Source organism: Ursus arctos, unplaced genomic scaffold (genome assembly GCF_023065955.2).
Source record: "Ursus arctos isolate Adak ecotype North America unplaced genomic scaffold, UrsArc2.0 scaffold_23, whole genome shotgun sequence".
Taxonomy (NCBI): domain Eukaryota; kingdom Metazoa; phylum Chordata; class Mammalia; order Carnivora; family Ursidae; genus Ursus; species Ursus arctos.
The window spans coordinates 40689111-40713460 of NW_026622908.1; the positions used below are offsets into that span (position 1 = coordinate 40689111).

The 24350-nt window shown below is 56.1% G+C and overlaps 3 protein-coding genes across 8 annotated transcripts; 2 read left to right on the top strand and 1 right to left on the bottom strand.

Annotated features, from left to right (window-relative positions):
- Positions 1-2220: 2220 nt before the first annotated feature.
- On the top strand, positions 2221-18812 carry FERMT3 (FERM domain containing kindlin 3). Its single transcript, XM_026483371.4, has 15 exons — positions 2221-2472; positions 3046-3218; positions 6122-6355; positions 6575-6694; positions 6815-6983; positions 7212-7314; positions 15657-15764; positions 15925-16059; positions 16141-16190; positions 16299-16423; positions 16657-16763; positions 16844-17077; positions 17400-17524; positions 18005-18146; positions 18264-18812. The coding sequence occupies exons 2-15, from the start codon at positions 3059-3061 to the stop codon at positions 18441-18443; spliced, it is 1992 nt and encodes a 663-aa protein (XP_026339156.3). The 5' UTR covers positions 2221-2472; positions 3046-3058; the 3' UTR covers positions 18444-18812.
- On the bottom strand, positions 18760-21379 carry TRPT1 (tRNA phosphotransferase 1). 4 transcript variants are annotated; one of them, XM_057317117.1, is made up of 8 exons: positions 21273-21379; positions 20824-20907; positions 20395-20476; positions 19722-19891; positions 19455-19629; positions 19200-19256; positions 18991-19124; positions 18760-18888 (listed from the first exon to the last, which is right to left on the bottom strand). In XM_057317117.1, exons 2-8 carry the CDS (start codon positions 20896-20898, stop codon positions 18808-18810), a joined length of 774 nt encoding a protein of 257 aa, XP_057173100.1. In that variant the 5' UTR covers positions 20899-20907; positions 21273-21379; the 3' UTR covers positions 18760-18807. The 4 variants fall into 4 exon arrangements, with proteins under 4 accessions (XP_057173100.1, XP_026339166.1, XP_057173102.1 ...); XM_026483381.4 differs by having other exon boundaries at positions 19014-19124; positions 21273-21378; XM_057317119.1 differs by having other exon boundaries at positions 21261-21309.
- NUDT22 (nudix hydrolase 22) lies at positions 21304-24190 on the top strand. 3 transcript variants are annotated; one of them, XM_026483373.4, is made up of 6 exons: positions 21304-21400; positions 21740-22237; positions 22587-22685; positions 23380-23477; positions 23617-23710; positions 24027-24190. In XM_026483373.4, exons 2-6 carry the CDS (start codon positions 21758-21760, stop codon positions 24126-24128), a joined length of 873 nt encoding a protein of 290 aa, XP_026339158.1. In that variant the 5' UTR covers positions 21304-21400; positions 21740-21757; the 3' UTR covers positions 24129-24190. The 3 variants fall into 3 exon arrangements, with proteins under 3 accessions (XP_026339158.1, XP_026339159.1, XP_026339157.1); XM_026483374.4 differs by having other exon boundaries at positions 21388-21460; XM_026483372.4 differs by having other exon boundaries at positions 21388-21443.
- The last annotated feature ends 160 nt before the right edge of the window (positions 24191-24350 follow it).

Below are 24350 nucleotides of genomic sequence, written 5' to 3' on the forward strand. Positions count from 1 at the left end.
CGTTGTCATGTCCTTGTAATTTTTTTGCCGAATGACCCAGAGGTGGTTGTCTGGCAGGGATTAGAGCCTGAATTACGGGAGAGGTGGGAGTGTCAACTGATGAGGAACTAGAGCCTCTTCCTTTCCAAGGGTGGCCGCCGTGTGCCCCTGGGCATGCTTCGGTCACTAGGTGGCACTGTCACCCAAGGAGCAGCTGAAAGGGAGCCGGGGCCTTCCCTACTCAGAGTGGTGCTAAATCCAGAGCTTCGGGTAAACATTCAGGTGATTCCCACATTGTCCGTTCTTGCCCCGGGGAAACCGGTTGGATGTAGGGAACACTGGGTCCCACCCAAGAAAAAAAAAGTTTCCCATTGCTAGAGTCTTCAGACCTCTCTCTCTCGGGGGACCAGATCTGTCATCTGCTCTGTGATAGTTGTAGTTTTTGAAGAACTCACTGCTCTCGGGGCGCCTGAGTGGCTCAGTTGGGTGTCCCAATTCTTAGTTTTGGCTCAGGTCATGATATTGGTTGTGGGATCGAGACCCTCACCGGGCTCCATGCTCAGCGGGAGTCTGCTTGAGGGTTTCTCTCCCTCTGCACACGCATTTTATCTGTTTCAAATAAATCTTAAAAAAAAAAGAACCTCACCGCTCTCCCTCTTGGCTCTTTGCTCAGAGGCCCATCTGTGCCTGCCTTCAAATCCGGGTTCATCCCGCAGCAGCCACCTCCACCATGCTGCCTAAATTCAACCCCAGCGAGATCAGAGTCCTATACCTGAGGTGCTCTGGTGGGGGTACCACGTCTGCCCTGGCCCCTTGTCAGTTCGCCCTCCTGTCACCAAAAAGGTCGGTGATGACATTGTCAAGGTAGCCAGTGATTGGCAGGGCCTGAGGATGACCGTAGAACTGTTGAGGGTAAGCCCAGGTCCCGGCCGTACCTTCTGCAGCTGCCCGGATCAGAGCACTCAAGGAACTGCCAAGAGACAGAAGCAGAAAAACGTAAAGTCCAACCCAAATCTTCACTTTTGATGAGATAGTCAACAGTGCCTGACTGAGCTCCAGTCTTGAGCTAGAGAATTCTCTGGAACCATTAAAGAGGTCCTAGGGACTGCCCAGTCCGTGGGCGGCAGCGCTGACCCCAAGGGTGGTGTCGGCAGTGCAGCGGGGTGCCCAACTAGTTGAGAACTGCTAAGGACGATACTTCAGCACTGAAGGATCATTTGACAACCAAAAACCTCACCACTCAACTGAAAGGTTTTTAATTACACTTGAATGTGGTTGCAGCAAGCTATTTCTAAAACCCTGGACTGGGGTGGGAGTGAGACTTCCTCATTTGCTCCAGCAGCTCAGCTTTCTGAGCTAGGAAGCTGCTGAGGGCAGCAGCTGGCCGCACTTCCTGCCTGCCTTGACTTTGCATGAGCGGGCCTTCCCCTGGGAATCTCCAGCAGGCCCCTTCCTCCATCTGGGTGGCAAGTTCAGAAAACCTCATCTCCACAGGCCTTCTGCTGCTCTCCAGTGCTACTGACACTCTATTCCCTCTGGAAAGGCTTGATTCCTGCCAGGAGCCAGCCCTACACATCAGGCCTTTGCTCTACCAAAGCTGACTTCCCAGCGCAGGTGATGGGACCCTGCAAGGTCCCATTTGAGTAGGAACTTGATGGGAGTGACCCTTGGGCTGCTCGGGGTGAGCCAGAATGTTACATGGAGACAGAGGAGAGATGGCGGTTTTGAAGCCTTAAACCCTGGTGGTGTGGGGCGGGAGGTTGTGAACGACCGGGAGCCGATTCCTGTTCAACGGTTGTCCTGGGCACCGCGAAGGTTTACATGTTGGGAAATAGAGGCCCTAACTGGGGACAGGAAAGACTTAAGGAAGTTGTTTCCCTCGGGGTCTTCAAGAATCTACTTCGTGGTGATAAGGGACCTCCTGGGCTTGAGCTCGCTTGAATTTCAGCTTCCTAAATCACCTGGATCTGATCCTTTCAGCTGCAGGCTTTCCCTCTTGACAGCGTAGCAACGTGCCATGGCCCAAAACCACCCCCCGCCCCCACTTTGTGACGGGCTATAGATGGGAGATGACTTCCTACAGGGCACAATGGGTGTAGAGGACACGAATTGGTGACTTTCCTAGTTTGAACAGAGCTGCTTTCCTCCAGACTGGGGGGGGGGGGGGGGACGACGCTCCGTGTGGTGGTGAGCCCCTGGCCCGCTCCTCCCTTGCTTCCTGTGCTCCCCGGGAACAAAGGTGGGGCCACAAACTGGAGCCCTGGCGGCGTGGTGGCAAGTGTGCTTCCTGCACCCAGAGCCAGCCCGCCCTGGGGAGGGGCCGAGCCCGCCCTGCTCATGATAAGGCTGCGTCTGAAGAAAGCTCCAAAGAGAAAGCGAAGGGGGAAGAAAGCACTCACTGAGCTGCAGGTGTTTAGACTGGGGCCAGGAGTGGCTGACACTCCCACCCCCCCCCCCCCCCGTACCTGCAGCCCCCCAGCCCTTACAGGCAAGGTAAGCTGCGGTGGCTGAAAGCCCAAACACCCTTTCTCTCCCCCTCCTGCGGCCCCTCAGCCCCTCTAACTCTCTCTATGCGGCACCCTGGACTTTTCACCGCCCTAGAGAGGCCTTGGCTGGCTTGGGATGTCTGGATCCTAGCTTCGGGCCAGGATTGAGAGTATTTTCTGACTTGCGTCCCCCACCATTTCCAGGGTGGGGAGCTGCCGGTGCAGGCTTAGGGCTGAGATGTGGGCTGGGGAAGCAGATGGAGGTTGTGCCAGGCTCTGGCCTCCATCCGGTGATCTTGAGTGAGCCCATTTCTTACTCTTACCGGGCCTCGGTCTTCCTCTCTGTAAGACGGGAGTGGGTAACGGCGCCGTGCACGAAACCACCATAATGGTGAGAGTCTGGCGTTTGCCTGAACAACTCTGCGCCTGTGTCTTGCCCCTGCCATTGACATACCAGCCCACACGTGTGCTCTCTGCTCTCCTGCCTGTCCAGGGCACCACGGGGCCACTTCTGCTTGAACGCGGACACCTGCAAGGCCCCGGCACCCTGCTCACTCTGCCTCCTTCCCACCCTCTGTAGCGCCACCGCAGCCATGGCGGGGATGAAGACGGCCACCGGGGACTACATCGACTCGTCCTGGGAGCTGCGAGTGTTCGTGGGAGAGGACGACCCGGAGGCCGAGTCCGTCACCCTCCGGGTCACGGGGGAGTCGCACATCGGCGGGGTGCTCCTGAAGATCGTGGAGGAGATTAGTAAGTGCCCCTGCCGCTCCCGCTGCTGACCTCAGCACCACGGGGCGGCTGTAACTGGGTCCGTGGGCGCTTCCGGGCCACCCGACCGGGCAGCGCTCGATAACCCCGCCACAGTGACTCAGGCACCAGCTTAATCATTTGGTTCCAAAAAAGACATTTCCCCAACTTCCCCTCCCTCCCGCAATCTTCCCTCCCTTCCTCCCACTCCAGCTCACTCTGCGAAGCCCCCAAGGAGCAGACCCAGCCACGGCCTGTTCACCCACTTCTGGGGGCAGGAGGGGTCTTGCCTGGGCCGCGGCGGAGTCTACAATCGAGGTCTCAGGGGAGACCAGGGACCTGGGGCCGACTCCCATACCCTCTCTCTGGGGCAGAAGCCCTCCACAGGCTGGTGACGGGCCTAGCCTGGGTGGGAAGGCCCTGCCCCCACAGGAAGTTACAGCAGAACAGCCTGTGGTATCAGGCGTGGAGAAGAGCAGGGCTAGTGACATGGGGGCTCCTCATCCCCATTCCCTGCCGGGGGTGGGGGCTGCCCCTTCCTGGGAGAGGCAGAGCCGGAAGGCAGGCCCACGATCATTTCAGCCCCTGGGTCCTGGGTCCTGGGTCCTGGGCCACCCGTGGGCAGGTAGGGGTGGGGAGGCTTCCTCAGACGCAGCCAAGCCAGCACATGCAGCCTGGGACGCAGGTTGACTGGCTTGTGGACGCGCGGGGCCCCGGGACAGCCCAGCCACAGGGCTGAGGTCGTGAAGGAGCTTCCAACAAGCAGGGCCCAAGGAGGCTGTGAAAGCAGAAGTGGGAAACAGAGGGTCCCTCAGGAGACTGGGCGTCTGGCCAAGCTGCAGACAGGCCTGGGCTGAGCCAGGGCAGAGGGGGTGAAGAGACAGGGCCCCAAGGGAAGACCTGGTTGGCACCAGGGCAGGGCACACGAGCCATGCAAGGGGCCAAAATAAGGAGTCAGTCAGTCAGTCAGACAGAACTCACCCTCCACCTGCCGGGTCCCCCCAGGGGTAAGTCCCTTCAGCTCCTGTCCCCTGCAATGGGGACACTGTCCCCACCCTTCTTAATCCTGCTCATTCCTGAGTGTATCAGATGTCAACTGAGGCTCAGTCAAGCCAGACCCCATGCCACGCCAGTCCCTGCCTTGCTGGAGTATAGCCAGGCGGGTGAGATGGACCCTCCAGCTCCCAGCACGGGGCGGAATGCCAGCCTCAGCACGGGGCGGAGGGGGAGAGAGCACAGGGCCTGGAGCCAGAGGGGCTGCACGCCACTGGGACGGGGAGACTCCCTAGGAGAGTCCCGAGGGGGGGCCGCAGCACGGGGGGCAAGGCGTGATGTTGGAGCGCAGGCGTGTTCTGCACTGGGACCTCCGGGCCAGGGAGAACAAGAAAAGAGGCTGGGGTGGCTGCCGTTCGGAGTGTAGACTACTAGAGGTGAAGAGCGGCCACCAAAGCATTTTCAGCTCACATCTAGACAAGCCCCTCAGATAGGGGTGGGCTAGAGGCAGGGAGACAAGTCCTCCTACGGCGGGCAGTGAGGACAGACAGGAGGGTGGGTATTGGAAGTGAGATTGGCATCGGTGAAACGTGGTGGCTAAAAGTGGAAGGGATAATGCTCGGGCCTGGCAAGGAAGCCCTGTCACCCAGCCCCCAGATGCCGCATGGGAAAGGAGGGAGAAGACCCTCCGTCCCGTGTCAGGCAGAGGGAGTTTCACGAGTGCCTTAGGGGCTGGAAGTAGGAGTTACAGCATTTCGGTCCCAGAGGCAGGCACGTGGCCTGGCGAACATGTTCCTGGAGTGACTGAAGCCGGTGGACATGTCATTAAGCTCCTGGCATGTGGGTTTCTGGCCCGGGGCCCACAGCAGGGCCTGTCCTGAGTATGGTGTGTTTGGGGATGGAAGCAGGAAGATGAGGCTGTAGACCAGGCAGGACCCCTGGGTAGAGGCCAGGGTGGAGGAGGAGAGGGATCTGAACCGGGGAAGGACAGAGGCAGGCCAGGACAAGGGGCCAAGGAGGACAAAACAAGAGCCAAAGGTCCAGAGGAGATGGGGAGTGGGCGCCACAAAGCCAGAACAGAGTGAGGCAGCGGCTGCAAGGACTCTGAGAGGTCGGACAGATCCAGCCGGAGAATCTCTTGCATTTGGCAGCTCTGGTGACATTAGGGAGGGAGGAGGAGGGAGGGCAGCAGGAGTGCGGGTGGAGATGGGGACAGACCACTAGCTGGGAAGGGCTTTGCACACTCTAGAGGGCTGCGTCCAGCCTTTGTCTTTGTGCTCACCACACACCAGCTCGCACTCCTGGACGGAGACGTGTCCTCTGTCACGCTAGCTGCAGGACAAGTGACGTGTTTGTGTTTCGGACTGAGTCCTCGCTCCGTGCGTTAACGTGCCTGCAGAGCATATCGCAGGCCCTGGAGCGGGTCTGCTTCCGCGTCCACGGGGTGGGGATGATGACCGCTCACATCTCACCAGCTCCAAACTGAGGCCCAGAGGGCTGAAGGCCTTGGCCAAGGGCACAGAACGTGTAACCGAGAAATGTTCCTGGAGGGCCTGCTGTGCCGGGCACAGCCCCAGGGCCCCAGCAGAGCCTCGGCCTCCCAGGCTCCCAGGAAGGCCAGCCAGAGGCCAGTCAGCCAGGAATCACGGGCGGTGCTGTGCGGGGCAGCCCAGTGGGCCGGAGTGTGGGAGGTGGAGGCACGAAGATCAGGCCCCCGGCTTCTGGGGAGGGGGGCTCCCCTGGGAAGTGGCACCGCCACTGAGCCCCGCAGAATGAGCAGGGCTAGCCGGCAAGGAGCCCTTCGGCCGTGACCTCCATCCTGCCCGGAGCCCGCCCTGGCCTTGGCTTGTGCTCAGCCCCGGGGCCGGGCCCCCTGGGGCTGACGGGCCTCCCGCTTCCCCGGGGCCCCACAGAGCGCAAGCAGGACTGGTCGGACCACGCCATTTGGTGGGAACAGAAAAGACAATGGCTGCTGCAGACACACTGGACGCTGGACAAGTACGGCCTCCTGGCCGACGCCCGCCTCTTCTTCGGGCCCCAGCACCGGCCCATCATCCTGCGGCTGCCGAACCGCCGGGCCCTGCGCCTGCGAGCCAGCTTCTCCCAGCCCCTCTTCCAGGCCGTGGCCTCCATCTGCCGCCTCCTCAGTGAGTCGCCTGCAAGGTCCCGCTCTCCCACCCGGGGCGATGGGCCTGCCAGAGGGCCGGGCCCCCCGCCTTACCGGCCCAGCTGTTGTCACAGGGTCCTTGCGGTCCTGTCCCCTGTCCGGCCTGCAGGGCAGTGAACTGCCCCAGAGTACCCGGGAGTGGGGTGGGGAGGTTCCGGGGCAGGACCCCGGCCCTGGCTGAGGTCCCAGCTCCCCCCAGGTATCCGGCACCCTGAGGAACTGTCTCTGCTCCGGGCTCCTGAGAAGAAGGAGAAGAAGAAGAAGGAGAAGGAGCCGGAAGAGGAGTTGTTTGACTTGACCAAGGTCGTCCTGGCTGGGGGTGAGCACAGGCTGGGCAGGCTGGGGGCTGGGCACTGGCAGCGGAGGTCCTCCCACCCCCACCCCCACCCCGAGGCCCAGGCTGGGGGCTGGGCCCGTCTAACCCCGTCCTGCACTCCAGGCGTGGCACCTGCACTGTTCCGGGGGATGCCAGCCCACTTCTCAGACAGCGCCCAGACCGAGGCCTGCTATCACATGCTGAGCCGGCCACAGCCCCCGCCGGACCCCCTCTTGCTCCAGCGCCTGCCTCGGCCCAGCAGCCTGCTGGACAAGACCCAGCTCCACAGCAGGTGCGCCGCCTGCTGGGTCTGCAGCCCGGCGCCCTGTCCCCTTGGGTCTGGGCTCCCACTGCCAGGGCCCACGCCCTCCCCTGTACCCTTGCCCCAAATCCATACGTCCTGTTTCCAGGCCTTTCTTATATGTGTGCTTGCCCCTGATCAAGCCCCCTGCCCAGACCCCCACCCCGCCCCAGCCCCGTAGCCGCCTCAGCCCTGACCCCTGCCCGTGCTGTGGCGCAGGTGGCTGGACTCCTCGCGGTGCCTCATGCAGCAGGGGATCAAGGCCGGGGACATGCTCTGGCTGCGCTTTAAGTACTACAGCTTCTTCGACCTGGATCCCAAGGTGGGCTGGGCCGGGGGACGGTGGCAGGGGGGTCTGGGTCAGTGAGTCAGGGGGACTTAGGGTCAGGGGTCTGGGCTCGGGGAACGTGAGAGACCAGCAGGGCATCTGTCCATCCATCCATGGCCTCATCTGCACTCCCGTGTCTCAACTCCGCCACTGTCGGGGCGGTGTAGACGGTGGTGGTGGGTGCCCCTAGGGAGCCTGCTCAGGTGGGCGATGCCTGGCACCTGGACTCAGAGAAGGCTTCCTGGAAGGGGTGACACTGGGATCTGCAGGTTTGGGGTGGGCAAGGGACAGGCTTTGCAGCCAGGGGCTGCGTGCATCTCTCCCTCCCCGCCTGCCGTCCCTACCGGTGATCGGCCATCGGTGGGCTCTGTGCAACCCTCTCAGACACTGTCAGGACCCCACAGGCACTCCCTCACCTGTGACACCTTTTCTCTCCCCTCTTACTGCAAAACTTCTAAATGCCGTTGTTTACCGAATCTTTGGCATCTAGCGTCCTTGCTTCCCAGAATCCTGCCCCCTGTTTCCAGGTCTTTCCTGTGGATGCTCCGGGACTCCCTCTCTCCTCAGCCAGATCTATCCTGGCCTCTTCTGTCCCCATCCACACACAGGAAGCGCACCTGCCACGGTGACCACACCCGACATGCTCTCTGTCCCCTGCTCCCTTCCCTCCTGCTTCTTACTAGGCCTCTTGTGACCCCCATGAACTGGGGGTGGGGTGTCTCCAGACACCCTGTCCAGGCTGCCCCCCTCTTCCTCCTGTCTCCACAGCCTCTGGGGGTTGACAAACCCAGAATGCCCTCCCCAGCTATCCTTATCCCCTTGCCTGTTAGAGCTCCCAAGCGTGTAATCTCTAGCGCAGACCTTCTCCCCTAACCTCTAGACTCGAGTGTCCAGGTGGCCCGGCTCCACTCACGGACCTAACAGGCATGTCAGACTTCTGCCTGAACCGGAAGTCGTGATTCCCAGCCTGCCGAGCACATCTTCCCACCTTCCATGAATTCATTGCAAAAGTTTTCATGGCTTCGTTGCTTAGGCCATTCTGGATCCTTCCCTTTCCCTCCCATCTCAGCCGTCTTTGTGTCCTGTTCAGAATCCCTTGGACTAAAATCCCAAACCACCCGTTCTCTGTCTTTTCATCTGTCCATCTGTCCGGTGGTCAGCCCGTGTCATGGTGGTTTGCGCACTCCTCCTAATGCACCTCTCTCCTCTCTTGGCCTCTCCAAGCTCCACACCACATCTGGAATGAACAGACACAAGGTCAAGTCACTCCTGCGGCTGCCTGTGGCCCCAGCTGCCCAGCCCCCAGGCCTCTGCCTGATCTGGTCCCTGTTCGCCTGTCTGTCACCGCTCCTTCCCTTCCTCTCCTGGGGACTTTGTTCCCTTCCCCAGCTCTTCCTGCCATACTTTGGATTGAGTGGTTTTCATGATTCCATTTTCTCTCCTTTATATTAGTTTATTAGCTATACTTTAAAAAAATGGTTTGGGTGGTCACTCGAGGGGCTCTAGGATACACAAGGCTATCGCTATTCGGTGAGAAACTTACTATAGGACATTTGCATTTCCCCTCTGGCCTCACATTCCTCCCATCACACACTTCAGTTCTGCAGGTGTCAAAGCCCTCAAGACACTGTCATTCTTGTTGCTGTCATTATTCTCACCACGGCTGTATTGAGAAATCATTCATGTACCATATCACCTGCCCATTTAAATGGACAACCCAGTGGTTTTTAGTACATTCACAGAGTTGGGCAATCATCAGCACCATCAGTTTGAAAACATTTCATCACCCCGAAAAGAATATCATACCCCTCACCCGCCCAGCCCCAGACAACTCCCAAGCTCTTTTCTGTCTCTATAGATTTTGCCCATCCTGGACATTTCCTATAAATGGGAGCATACAGGATGTGGCTTTTTGTGGCTGGTTTCTTGCCCTTGGCATCATGTTTTCCCGTTTTAGCATGTTGCAGTGTTTCATTCCTTTTTCCTGCCAAGTAGGATATCCTTGCAGAGCTATCCCCCATTTTATTGATCCATTCAGCAATTAATGGACATTTGGTCCCCCTCCCCCACATGCTGGCTATTATGAAGAAGGCTGCCATGAATAGTCATGTACAAGTTTTTGAGGGGTCATATCGTTTCATTTCTCTTGGTGTAGACATAGGAATAGAATTGTTGAATCATTATCACTCTTACTTTGACTTTAACCCGTCAATCATTCTTTTGTGGAATTTTTGTTTTGAGATAATTGGAGATTGCAGGAAGTTGTAAGAAATAACACACACAGAGAGCGCCTGGCTCCCTCAGTTGGTAGAGACGCGGCTCTCGCGCTCACCACTTCCTGTGCTATTCCCGCCTATGGAGCCGCGTCTCCAGCTGGTCTCATTTGCTGTCTGCCTGAAGGACTTCCTTTAACATTTCTTTCTTTCTTTCTTTCTTTCTTTTTTTTTTAAGATTTTATTTATTTATTCGACAGAGATAGAGACAGCCAGCGAGAGAGGGAACACAGGCAGGGGGAGTGGGAGAGGAAGAAGCAGGCTCCCAGCGGAGGAGCCCGATGTGGGGCTCGATCCCAGAACGCCGGGATCACACCCTGAGCCGAAGGCAGACGCTTAACAACTGAGCCACCCAGGCGCCCCTTGTTGTTTTTTTTCTTTTTCTTTTTTCTTTCTGTGCCTGATCATTTTTTATTTGATGCCAGACAGACACTACAAATTCTATGTTCTTGGGTGCTAGACTTTTCTTTTTCTTTTTTTTTTTTTTTTTTGTAGTCCTTTAAGTATTTTTAAACCTTGTTTAGGGATGAAGTTAAACTACTGGGAGACAGTTTGATCCTTCCAAGGCTTGCCTTGAATGTTAATTAGGCAGGACAAAAGCATCCTCTAATCTAGGGCTAATTTACCCCATTACTGAGGCAATTGCCTTCAGAGAACTCTATCTAATGCGTCGTGCATCATGACACTTCTCTAATCCGGCTTTTGGGAGTGTGAACTATCTCCACCCTTCGGTGAGCTCTGGTAAAGGTTCCATCTGCTCCTTTCAAGTTGTTTTGTTTTGTTTTGTTTTGTTTTTTATCAGCCTTGGGTAGTTTCCTTACACACATACACTGATCAGTGTATGTTAGCTAAAGACTCAAGAGGAGCCCTCTGCTTATTTCCGGAGCTTTCTCTCTGTGCAGCTCTTTCCTCTGTAAGACTCTGTCCTGTGAATTATAACTGCCTTGGACTCACCAAAAGTTCAACTACATTTCTTCAACTTGGGGAATATGCTGGACTCTGTTTGGGGTCCCCCTCCCTGTGCAGCTCTCTCTGGGCAACAAACTGGGGCAAACAGGATTCACCATGTTTGTTTCCATTCTGTCAGGGATCACTGTTCTCTGTGGTCTCTTGTCCAATATCTAAAAACCACTGGGTCTTTGTTGCTTTCTTTGTTTTTATTTTTTTTTAAGATTTTATTTTTAAGTAATCTCTGCACCCAATGTGGGGCTTGAACTTATAACCCCGAGATCAAGAGCTGTATGCCCTACCAACTGAGCCAGCCAGTTGCCTCTGTTCTGTTTTCAAAATGAAAATTTAAAAACAAAATTTTCTTTTTTTTAATATTCTTTAAGTTTTTGTTTATTTATTTAAGTAATCTCTACACCCAAGATGGGGCTCTAACTTACAACCCCAAGGTCAAGAGTCACATGCTCTTCTGACTGAGCCAGCCAGGCACCACCCCCCAAAATTTTCTTATAGTTCAAAATTGCTGGATTTTATTTACTTATTTTTCTACTAATTGTGCACAATTTTCTATTAATTGCACACAAATTGAGCCCCGTGTTGGAGCCAGAGATTACTTAACTAACTAAATAAAAACACAAAAAGATAGTCTTTGGGGGTCTCTCTTGTAGGATACTCTCTCTGGGGCCATGGCTTCTCCTTTGGGGTCTTCAGAGTGATGAAGTGGGAAGTTCCATAGCCAAGCCCCTCCAGCATTGCAGCCCGACCACAATACTCCTTTCAAACCGGTGGATTGCTTTAGGATATCAGTCAGTGTTATCTTTTTCGTGGAACCATAGACCCACCGCACAACTGTTGTCCTTGAACTGCTCTTCCTTATTTCCCAGAATCCCTCTATTGGACTTCTTGGCTCCTGAATGTCACGTGTTCCTCTGTTGACTAACTCCTTTATTTGGATGAAACATATATTTCAATAGCTTCCCCTCAAATGCTAAACGATTTGAAATCCTGCATGTCTGAAAAGGTCACTGTTCTACCCTCACTCACATGATAGTTCAGCTAGGTATAGAATTCTAGGTTGGAAATATTTTCCTGCCAAATCTGAAGCCACCTTCCCATTGTCCTCTAGATCCCAGGGGTTCCATTGAGGAATCTGATGCCATTTTGTTTTCAATCCTTCCATGTAAGACCCTTTTATTTATTTTTTTGGAGAGGGAGGAGAAATACCAGAAGGTTTTAGTCTTCTCCTTATCTCATGATGCTTTAAAACCTCTCAATAATATGTCCTAGTATGGATCTCTCTTCATTGATTGGCCTGCACACTTGCAGAGCCCTTTCAGATGAGGAACTTGAGCCTTTCAGTTCTGGAGAAATGCTCTAAACAATCCCCTTATCATTTCCTCCCCACCACTTTTCTGTTCCTTTCTTCTGGAACTCAGTAGATATTAGACCCCCTAGATGACTTCTTCAAAGAAAAAACATAGACATTTATCTTGTCTTTCTCATGTCTTTTTTTTTTTTTTCTTAAGATTTTTTATTTTTAAGTAATCTCTACACCCAATGTGGGGCTCGGACTCACATTTCCAAGGTCAGGAGTCGCATGCTCCACCGACTGAGCCAGCCAGGTGCCCCTCATCTTTCTCATTTCTAAGTTTGTTGTCTTTTTGTTTTACTTTCTGGAGAGGACTTGGACTTCTCTTTCAAGTGACCTACTGAATTTTTAATTTCTGCAACTGTATTTTTTTAAGTTCTACGAGCTCTTATTTTCTGAGTGTTCCTGTGTAAGGTTGTTTCTTTGTTTTAGTATAACATACATTTTGAAAAATGTACAGATGTATCCAACATGTCAAGCAGCAGGTTTCACCAGCCCCCAGAAGCCCCTTTCGTACCCCTTCCAGTCAGTATCTCCCTTGGGGGAGGCACTAATGTTAATTCTAACAGCACAGATAGTTTAGCCTGTGTTTGAAATCTACATAAATGAAATCACACAGTCTGTACTCTTTTGTGTCTGGCTTTTTTCCCTCAGCATTATGCTCGTGTGACTCACCCACATTGCATACAGCTCATTCTTGCTCACTGGTGTGTGACATCCCATTATGTCAATATACCATAACTAATTTTCCATTTCTACTGTTGATGAGCATTGCACAGTTTCCAGATTGGGACTATTATGAATAAAGATGCTATGAACATTCCAGTGATGTCTTTCAGTGAACGTGTCTACACATTTCTGTACGGTCTGTGTCCAGAGGTGGCATTGCTGGATTACAGGGCAGCTTTGGTTGAACTGTAGCAGAGAGCTGTTAAGCAGCTTTCCAAAGTGGTTATACCAAGTTACACCCCCCATCAGCAGTGTCCAAAAACTGTATTTTTTCCAAAAGTTGGTACTTGGTGTTTCCTATCGTTTCCATGGTAGCCATTCTGGTAGGTGTGTAATGGTATCTTGTATGGTTTCTTGTTTATTTGGTTTTTTTAAAAAAACAGCTTTACTTAGGGGCACCTGGGTGGCTCATTTGGTTAAGCACCTGCCTTCAGCTCAGGTCATGATCCCAGGGATTCCAGGGCCCTGGGATTGAACCCCACCTTGGGCTCCCTGCTCAGTGGGGAGTCTGCTTCTCCCTCTCCCTCTGCCGCTATCCCTGCTTGTGCTCTCTCTCTCTCTGTGTCAAATAAATAAATAAAATATTTGTAAAAAACCCAGCTTTACTTGGATATAACTGACATACCATAAAAATCACTCATCATAAGTATTCCTTTTGATTATTTTCAGTAAACTTATACAGTTGGGCAGCCATCACCACAATCAAATTTTAGAACATTTCATCACCCCAGAAGGTTCTCTAGTGCCCATCTGCAATCATTCCTCCTCCCACACTTAACCCCAGACAATCACTGATGTGCTTTTTATGTGGCCTTCACATTTCCCTGATGACTGATCAAGTGAGCCCTTTTTCATATGGCTACTAGCCATTTGGATATCATCTTTTGTGAAGTTTCTGCTCAATTTCTTTGCCAATTTTTAATATTGAGTTGCTTGTCTTTTGTATTGCTTTATAGAAGTTCTTTATATATTCCGTATATGGATAGTACGTTGTTGGATAAATATATTGTGATTACACTTTCCCACCCTGTGCTTCACCTTTTCATTCTCTTAATGGTTTATTTGGATGAAAAGTTGTTCCTAATTTTAATATAATCTGACTTCTATTTTAAAATATTTTTCTTTTATGATGAATGTCTTTTGTGTCCTGTTTAAAAAATCTTTCTTATTCCAAGATCACAAAGATGTAGTCCCATTTTTCTCTAAAAGCTTTATCTCTATAACTTTCATGTTTAGATCTGCAATCCAGCTGGAGTTGGTATTTGTATATGGTGTGAGGTAGGGGTACAAAACAATTTTTTTTTTTTAATGGGTATCCAACAGACCCAGTATCATTTATTGAAAACAGCATCCTTTCCCCAGTGACTACGGGGTCACTTTTGTCGTAAGTCCGGCGAACATAAATGCATGGGTCTCTCTCTGACTCTCTGGTTCTATTCGTCAATTTGTCTCTCTTTACCAAAGCCACGCAACCTTAATTACTATACCTTTATCATTATGTTCTTTTTAAACACAGCATTCCGTTCTTGTTTTACGAATGCAGCATTTTGTCTCCCTAAGGATTTTTGGTTGAAGTTTTCTTCCGCTCCCTAATGTCTTTGTTTCCTCCAAGCTCTTTCTTTTCTGTTTGTCTTGGTCTCTGTAGTTGCTGCCGCAGCTGTCCTTACACGGGGTAATCCCTGCCTGCCCTTTCATATTGAGAGGCAAGGCTCTAGGAAACCACCGAAAACCCTGAGCGGTAGAATAGGGCTCAGCACTTTGGGGGCTTCCTGGGGGTGCTGGGGTAGGCATGTCGCTCTTTGTGGGGGTTTTCTCTTTGGCTCATCAGTTTCTCAGCAGTGAATCCTCTGATCTCCCAACTAGGAATAGAAGGCTCACTGTCAAAGTCTTGGGTGACAAGTGGGGAAGGGCTGGGGGTGTTCCACCTTTCAGAACGTTAGCCTTCTCTCAGTTCACCTGTTTTGAGCACGGTGTGCCCCTCACCCCGCTGTGCCTAGAGTACCAAATGCAGGGGTTCCTCTGACTCACCATCTCCAGAGAGTAAATCTCTGGCTTCTGCCAGGTGCCTGGCTCTCACTTGGCTGCAAGGAGTGGGGGACACCTGTTCCTTTTATACACCTTCTATAGTCCTCATTTCAGTCCACCCTCACCTCTCAGCCAGAGGATCCGGAACCTGTCCAGGGGCCACCACACACACTGGATGCCTTTGTCCAGATCGGTGTTCTTTTTGCTGTTTGTTTCCTGTCTATTTTCAAAACTCATTCATGCCTTTACTGCAGAACGAGAGAGGGGAAATGGCAAGACATCCCAGCTCTCGCTCACTGTAACTCAGTTCCTGTTCATGTTTCTGCTTTCCATCTGCCAAAATGTTGTCAGCATCCCTCACCTACGGTAGTTCCCGCTCTCTTCTTTGTCCTTTTGGGTTTACTCTTTTTATGCCTTTGCTATCAATGTTGGTGGGTTTCAGAGGGAGCCTGGGCTTGGTCTTCTGTGGGTAACTGGGATCCCCCTTTGAGCTTTGCACTCCCTGTTCCTTCTCTCTGGAATGTTCTTCCTATCACTCTTCCCTTTAGTGGCCCGTTGCCATCCTTCAGGTCTCAGGGCAGTCTGTCACCTCCTCAAGGAAGACTTCCTGGAATGCTTCTTCATGTGGAGTAGTTCCTGCACCCCAGTTCCATGCTCTCTCATCGCCATCATCCTTGGGGTGTCCTTGCCTGAGGGTGTGAGTGAATGGCCCCATGAAAGCTATTTCCTTTATTTATTGCTTTTATCTCAATCTTGAATCACCTTACTTATTGATTGACTGGTTTACTCAGCTCCCCTTCTGCCCCCACAGGCGCACAGTAGACATACAGTCAACATTTGCCTGGGCAGGCCATAGGCTGCCGTTGGGGTCTGCTGCCCAGGTGGGGCTGCGAGCTGAGCTTGCCACTGAGCAAAGGCAGGGCCGGCAGGTGCACAGGGAGCTCAGGACAGTTGGCACCTGACCGAACCAGCCTCCCCTGCCCCTGCTGCAGACAGACCCAGTGCGGCTGACCCAGCTGTATGAGCAGGCTCGGTGGGACCTGCTGCTGGAGGAGACCGACTGCACTGAGGAGGAGATGATGGTGTTCGCAGCCCTGCAGGTGTCTGGCGGGCGGGGGGACCTGGGGGGTAGGGCGCAGGCCGGGCCCAGGGCAGGGAGGGTCTTCCAAGGTGGGGCCCCATCTCTGGGAGGCCCCACTTGGGCCACTGTGGGCTACTGGGCCGCCCACTCAGCCGTCCCTGGCCACACGCCCCACCCAGTACCACATCAACAAGCTGTCCCAGAGCGGGGAGGCGGGTGAACCCACTGGCACCGACCCGGGGCTGGACGACCTGGACGCGGCCCTGAACAACCTGGAGGTGAAGCTGGAGGGGTCGGCATCCACGGACGTGCTGGTGAGGAGGGGCTCTGGTCAGGGGTTGGGGTCAGGGTCAAGTGTGGGGACCTGGTCCCCCTCTGACTCCTCTTCTCTGCAGGACAACCTCACCACCATCCCAGAACTCAAGGACCATCTCCGGATCTTCCGGTGAGTTTAGGCCCAGCGTTGGCAGCCCAGCTGGAGGGGCCCCAGTGTGGAAAGAGAGCCCAGGAGGGAGGGAGGCAGCCTGTCGCAACCCTCCTGCCTCACGCTCAGGCCCCGGAAGCTCACCCTGAAGGGGTACCGCCAGCACTGGGTGGTGTTCAAGGAGACCAACCTGTCCTACTACAAGAGCCAGGACGAGGCCCCGGGGGACCCCATTCAGCAGCTCAACCTCAAGGGTGAGTGAGGGTGGCCTGGCCAGGACAGTGACAAGGGCAGGAGCGGGCTGGAGGCCCACCTGGCCCCCCCCCACCTGCGGGCGGGGGAGGTAAAGGCTGTCCCCTCAGGTTCCCCCTGGGGGCAGGAGAAGACACCTTGTGTGCTGAGGCATTGTGCTGGGCTGGCACACGCCCAGGGACCTCTCAGGCAGGGCCCCCCCCAGCCTCCTACCCACCGCTTTGTCTCCCTCTAGGCTGCGAGGTGGTCCCGGACGTCAACGTCTCAGGCCAGAAGTTTTGCATCAAACTCCTAGTCCCCTCCCCTGAGGGCATGAGCGAGATCCACCTGCGATGCCAGGACGTAAGTCAGGGCCAGGCTGAGGCGGGAGCGGGGCCGGGGCCGGGCCCGGGGCTGACCGGAGCCTCCTCCTCACCCCACAGGAGAACCAGTATGCCCACTGGATGGCCGGCTGCCGACTGGCATCCAAGGGCCGCACCATGGCGGACAGCAGCTATGCCAGCGAAGTGCAGGCCATTCTGGCCTTCCTCAGCCTGCAGCGGACAGGCGGTGGGGGCTCAGGCAACCACCCCCAGGGCCCTGACGCCTCTGCCGAGGGCCTCAACCCCTACGGCCTTGTTGCCCCCCGCTTCCAGCGAAAGTTCAAGGCCAAGCAGGTGCCAGAGGAAGTGGGTGGTGGGAAGGACCGCCACATTTACCTGGCCACCCTCGGGCCCTGGATCTCCCCAGAGCCTTCCTTTAGAAAGCCCCGTGCTCACTCATTCCTTCTCCTACCCTTGTCCCTGGGACGGAGCATGCTGGTCCCCACCCTCTGGGAGGGGTCACCGGGCCGCTGCCCACACCCACCTCAGGGCCTGGCTCAGCTGCTCCTGCTGCAGGGCCCCACCCCCGCTCCGGGCACAGCATCCTGTCTCCCTGGTGGGGACAGGCAGGGCGTCTCAGGGGCTCTGAAGACCCCTCACCGGTGTGGTCCCGCAGCTCACCCCACGGATCCTGGAAGCCCACCAGAACGTGGCCCAACTTTCGCTGTCCGAGGCCCAGCTGCGCTTCATCCAGGCCTGGCAGTCCCTGCCCGACTTTGGCATCTCCTACGTCGTGGTCAGGTGCGGGCCCTACCCCAGCCGGTCCTGCCCTCCCCTCCCCGGAGGCCGCTGTGGCACCCTGAGCCTCCCTGCCTGTTCTCTGTGGGCGCCCCGCCATCCTGTGCCCCTGCAGCGAGCACCAGAGCAAGAGATCAGGCCCAGAGGGCGGGAGCCCCAGCTCCCCTCCCGGCTCGGCTAGGGACCGTCCCTCTGGAGACCGCGGTTCGCGGCTATGGTGGTGACTGCCCTCTGCCCATTTCCCAAGCCCGCGAAGACAGAGCCAGGCAACATGATAACAAAAAAATGTTGTCGTGGAAAGGCACACAGTTTGCCTGATGCTGCCAAGTGCTATTGTAAGGGTTTTATCAGCGAACCCTCATTTTCCAGATGAGGGGCCTGAGGCCCAGAGAAGCTAGCGGACAGGTGCTCGGCTGGGCCAAGCTCCGCACCAGGCTCTCCGGGCGGGCTCCGGCTCACACTCTCTCCCGCCCCGGGGACTAGGTTCAAGGGCAGCAGGAAGGATGAGATCCTGGGCATCGCCAACAACAGGCTGATCCGCATCGACCTGGCCGTGGGCGACGTGGTCAAGACCTGGCGCTTCAGCAACATGCGCCAGTGGAACGTCAACTGGGACATCCGGCAGGTGGGCCGGGGTGGGGGGTGGGGGTGCTCCAGGGGCAGGGCCGGGCCCAGCCAGGGCAGGACCGGGGCTGCTCTCCTATCCCGCCCCCGCCAGCCCCTCTGACTGCCCGCTCCGCAGGTGGCCATCGAGTTCGACGAGCACATCAACGTGGCTTTCAGCTGCGTGTCGGCCAGCTGCCGCATCGTGCACGAATACATCGGGGGCTACATTTTCCTGTCGACGCGGGAGCGGGCCCGCGGGGAAGAGCTGGATGAGGACCTCTTCCTGCAGCTCACGGGAGGCCATGAGGCCTTCTGAGGCCTGTTTTGTTGCCCCCACTTTGCTCACTACCTGCTATGGCCACTCCTAAGCCCACACCCTCTCCAGACATGCACCGAGCTGGGCACATTCACCTGCTGTCACTGGCTTTGTGCAGACCAGGGACCTAACTGGGCCAGACTCCGCCATCCCCCAGGCTAGGGAGGGTAGGTTATGAGCTGTACAATGCCTGCCCTTCCCTTGTCCGAGTGGCCAGGACCGGCGCCGCCGACCTAGCTGGGGTCCCTGAGCACACAAGGAAGACTGGCTGTGGCTACAGGATGATGATAATTCATGGTTTCAAACTGGAGCTTCCTTTTTGTTATCTTTTTACATTTTTTTAAATAAATATTTTATTGTTGGATCATCCTTCTTCCTCTGGAGCTGTGCTTGGGGCCACTCTGACACTCTGTCTCTTCATTACCAACCAAGGAGAGGGCCTTTCCTGAGATAGAAGAGGTGAGGGAAAGGGAGACAGAAGTCAGCCTGGGGCTGGGAGCTGGGAGGGAGGAGAGGGCAGAGGGCACAGGCTCCAGGCACCACGAACAGGAGGAGGGTGGTGTTTCTCACGGGTAGGGCGCAGCTGCAGGGCCTCCTTGAAGTACTTGGGAAGCAGGAAGCCATCAGCGTTCCCTGGAGTCAGGATCACTCCGTTGGCAGAGCGGAAGAAGGGGATTCCATCTGCAGACAAAGCCAGATTTGGGACTCCTGCCCTCTCTGAAGCCCTAGGGCAGTCCGTGCTGTGTCCGGGCTCACCTGCCAGGGCCCGGGGCCCGTCAATGAACACAGCCACTTCGCAATTTGGCCGCATGCCTGTGGAGACAATTGGAGCTGAGGCCTGGGGCATTTGGGGTTGCAGTCATCAAACCTGGGCAGGCTCAGTGGGAGGTTCTGGGCTCAGGGGCGGGGATGGGGTTACTGCAGCATGCAGAGCATGGAGTGGCCTTGGACAAGAGAAGCTATGATCCTTGGAGAGGGACCTGGTAAGGACAGCTGGGGAGGACGACTGACCACTGATGACACCAGGGTCCCCAGGCAGTCCTGGGGCCAGGTGGATATGTGTCCTTCCCCGGCTTGACAGGCCCTTGAGCAGGATGGATGGCCAGTGCTGCCAGAATGTGCCATGGACGAGCCTCAGGGGCAGGGCCTGTGGGGTCTCCAGGGGCATCAGCTCCAACTCAGGTACCTGGGATGGGTGGGGGGAATGGACAGCAGTGAGACCCCCCCTCGCGGGCACGGGTCCCACCTGGCTTTCCCACTTGTCCCCTTAACTCCCACCTGCAGGGAGTGACCCTGATTGGCCCGGATGAGAGGGCCAGTGCCGGGGTCGCCCGGCTGCAGGGCAAACCGCTGCTTCCCGTTGGTGTCCACCACGCGCTGCACGTCTTCAGCCGAGAAGCTGCGGAACTGGGGCAGCTGCAGGAGGGCACCCAGGGGCACGAAGCCATCTGCGGGCAGGCGGGGCGCTCGGGAGTTGAACTGTTCTGGCCTGGGCCAGAGTTAACAGCGGGAGCCACAGGCGACCAGAACGGAGCCTGGGCTTGGGGGGTTACAGGGGTTTATCCGTGAGAGTCTCCCCTTTCTGGGCCTCCATTTCCTCAACTTACAGGGACATAGGATCTGCCTCAGGGAGGGTCACAAAGATAAAGTGCCCCTTTTTTAGCACAGTACCCTGCCCAGAATGGACACTCAGTAAACACCAGCTATCTCAACAGCCCCCAGTACCCACTCTTGGGTAAGTGTCTACCGGGTCGCTGTACCCAAGGTATCGCCAGGCCCGGCCTCCCAGTTTGCTCTAGACAGGATACTGGGCCTCGGGGCTCCCTGCACATGGAGGGGACGGGCCCTCTGTACTGTCCCCATAGGGCCATGGGGTAGGGCAGTCATAGATAGGCTCACACTGCTCCCTCACCTCCAACCACTCACCTCAGTCTTCAAGACTCTCACTTACCAGCCCTCAGGGGAAGCCCCAGCTTCAGGGCCCCGTGCCGCAGGGCGTAGGACAGAGCCTTGGACAGTTGCACATCTCGGTCCTATAAGAGCCCAGAGGTGGGGGCGCCTGGGTGGCACAGCGGTTAAGCGCCTGCCTTCGGCTCAGGGCGTGATCCCGGCGTTACGGGATCGAGCCCCACATCAGGCTCCTCTGCTATGAGCCTGCTTCTTCCTCTCCCACTCTCCCTGCTTGTGTTCCCTCTCTCGCTGGCTGTCTCTATCTCTGTCAAATAAATAAATAAAATCTTTAAAAAAAAAAAAAAAAGAGCCCAGAGGTGGCCCCTGATCCACTCTCACCCCACCAGCATATTCAGGGGAGCCAGGGCATCAAGTCCTCCTCCTTTACCCTCCCGCTAAGAAAGTGAGGGTGAGGGTGGGGTGGGCGCACCTGTTCCCGGGGTCTGTGAGCCCTTCTACCCCTGGGTCCTGTAGTTTCCTGTCTCCTTTCTCCAGGGGAGTTCATGGCTAAGACCTGCGAAGAACAGTGATATGTGGGTACTGTTAAGGACCCTCTCATGCCCCCGTCCTGCCCAGCAAGTCACAAAGCCTCAGGATGTGAGAGCCGGGAGGGGGTTATTCTGCTCATTAAATTCACTTCCCACCCCCAACTCCCTGATGCAGACAGGGAAACTGAGGCCAGCAAGCATAGCTGCCCAAGGTCACACCGCGTCCGCCACGGATCCCACGAAAGCCGAGTCCCCGCTCTCCAGGCTCGCGGGGCTGCCCCGCAAAGCGGGCCTCAGGAAGCGGCCCGGCGTTCGGGCTGACGGGGCGGAAGCGTCAGGGCCGGCCAGGACAGACAGAGTGACGAGGCGGGAAACAGACCCGCGGGCTCACCGACTCGGCGGCTTCGCAGCGGACCCGCGGGCCTCGGCGCACGGACCGGCCAATGAGAAGCGGGGGAAGAAGGGGACGGGCACTTCCGCTTCGGGAAAAGGGGTGGAGCCCGCGGGCCGCGCAGGCCGGTGAGTGCCGGCTGGAGGTGTGAGCTTCCGCATCCTGCAAGAGGTCCCGGAGCCCCGGGGGTTGGTGGCAGGACCCTGGGTTTGGGAGAAATAGGCACCTTAAGGGGTGACTGGACTCAGGACCTCTGGGTGGTAGAGATGCGCGGGAGTCCCAGGGATGTCTGGAGGCAGGAATGTCGGGGCTCTTGCCTGGATAAGACTCTACTGCCCAGGGAGTGGTCAGGGGGTGCAGAAGGGCTGGGGGTACCCTAAGGGGGTCTGTGGCAGAGGCGGCTGGCTGCTGGGCCCAAGGGTCGCTGTGGTGCTCTCCGGGTGACAGGCGGCTGTGTCCTCCTCCAGAGCTGCCCTGTCCGGATCATGGACCCTGAAGTGTCCCTGCTGCTGCAGTGCCCCCCAGGTGGGCTGCCAGAGGAGCAGGTGCGGGCTGAGCTGAGCCCAGACCATGACCGCCGCCCACTGCCAGGAGGGGACGAGGCCATCGCTGCCATCTGGGAGAGTCGGCTACAGGCTCAGCCCTGGCTCTTTGACGCCCCCAAGTTCCGCCTGCACTCAGCCATCCTGGCACCCGCTGACTCACAGGGGCCACAACTGCTCCTGCGCCTGGGCCTTACTTCCTACCGAGACTTCCTGGGCACTAACTGGGCCAGCTCAGCTGCCTGGCTGCGACAGCAGGGGGCCACTGACTGGGGTGACAAGCAAGCCTACCTGGCAGACCCCCTGGGGGTTGGCGCCACACTGACCACTGCAGATAACTTCCTTGTCTTCCTGCGTCGCTCTCGGCAGGTGGCCGAAGCACCTGGGCTGGTAGATGTGCCTGGTGGGCACCCTGAGCCTCAGGTGAGATGCCAGCCTGGGTGCAAAGGCACAAAGACTCAGCTTTGTTTTCCTCATCCCTTAAGGTGGAGGGGGCTGGTGCTTCTCTGAAAGACTGCTCAGGGCAGCACCTCAGCCTCCCCACTGACCCCCGTTTCAGACCTGTAGGAAGCTAGGGGATGATGGGGGGTGGGAGGGTGTGGAACAGAGGACTAGCTGGATCTCTGGTTGTCCATCTGGAAATGGCAGGCCTGGGTCAAGGGATCACTAAGATTCTTACTCTGTGCCTAGCCAGGCCCTCAGGGCCAGCAAATATGGGGGGAGGCAGGGTGGGAAGAAGTGGGGAGCAGGTGCTGAGCCTGACCTCTCCCAGGCCGTGTGCCCTGGTGACAGCCCCCTGCACAAGGACCTCCCTGGGGAGCTGGTGGTGCATGAGCTCTTCTCCAGTGTCCTCCAGGAGATCTGTGATGAGGTGAGTGCGGGGTGGCCCAGACAGGTGGGCAAGAAGGGAGGGGGTAGAACATGCCAGAATTCTACAGGTGTGGACTGGCAGGAGGGTCTGCAGGCATCTGGCATTGGGAGAAGAGCTTGGCTTTGCAGTTAGCCCAAGTGGAGTGGAATTCGAGCCCTCGTATCTGTGTGCCTCAAGCTCTTCCTTTTTAAAATGGGAACGATAGGAGTGCTTGGGTGGTTCAGTTGGTTAAGCATCCGCCTTGGGCTCAGGTCATGATCCCAGGGTCCTGGGATTGAGCCCTGTGTCGGGCTCCCTGCTCATCTCGGAGTCTGCTTCTCCCTCTGTCCCTCCCCCACACTTGTGCTCTCTCTCTCTCAAATAAAATCTTAAAATTTCTTTTAAAAAAACTAAAAAAAAAAAAAAATGGGAACAATAAATGTCTTGCCCACTCCCCTCCCTTCCTGTGTGTTGAAAAGAGGAGTAAATGAGAGTCCCAGTTACTACGGACTTCCCTTGGGTGACCCTGGGCAAATTGTTCGGCCTCTTGGGTTCTGCTTTCCCGTCTGTAATATGAACATGCCCAAGATCTGACATTTTGTTATTCTGGGAATTTGAACTACGAACTGTAAAATGCTGTACAAGGATAATGTTCTGCATTGAGAGGGGCAGGAATATGGGCAGTGGGCACTGACAGGTGGGCCTTCTGTCCCAGGTGAATGTGCCACTGTCCACCCTGAGCCAGCCACTGCTATTGGGCATTGCCCGCAATGAGACCAGTGCCGGCCGCGCCAGTGCCGAGTTCTATGTCCAGTGAGTGAGCTCTGGGGTACAGGGTTCCTGGGTCTTGGGGTAGGTGGGTGGTTGAGGGGAATGGCTGAGGCAGCTGGGGTTCCCGTAGGACCCTCCAGGGACTGGGCACTCCCCAAGCCACTCTCCTATCCTTTTCCAGGTGCAGCCTGACTTCTGAGCATGTGAGGAAGTACTACATGAGTGGAGGAGCTGAGGCCCACGAGTCCACGGGAATCATCTTTGTGGAGACACAGGTGTGAAGGGGCAAAGTGTATCTTGTTTGGACAAGGAGCTGGTGTTGGGCTTTGCATAGGCTGGGTCATGCATGTCTGTCTCCCTGGGGCTGGATCGGATGGGGCTGCTGATTCTTTTAGAGCTTTCCTCCAGAGCCACAGGGCCTCTTTGGGGATGCCCTCAGTCCAAGAGAGAGCCAGGAACCTCTTCAGCCTCCTTAACATGTCTCCCTAGGGACGGTGAAGTGCCAAGGGTTCTGAGGCTCAGGACCACTGGGCGCAGCTCCCCCAAGGGACCTGAAGGCTGGATGTTGGGGGTCTTACTTTCTCTCCACAGAGAGTACGGAGGTTTCAGGAGACCGAAATGTGGGCTGAGCTCTGCCCCTCGGCTAAAGGCGCTATCTTTCTCTACAACCAAGTACAGGGAAGTCCCACCTGAGTCGCCCTAGGGCCCCCAACCCTAGCACAACTTGGAAGACAATAAAGGACTTTATTCTTGGATTCCATTGGCATCTGCTGTTTCCGTGAGACAGAGATGGACCGCTGGGAGAGACCTGGGTGGGTGAGAGACAGGACGAGTGTCTTGGGAAACAACAACAACCCAGCCTCGGTTTTCCCGTCTGCAAACTGGGATGAGGACCGAGCTCCCCTGCCAGGCTGT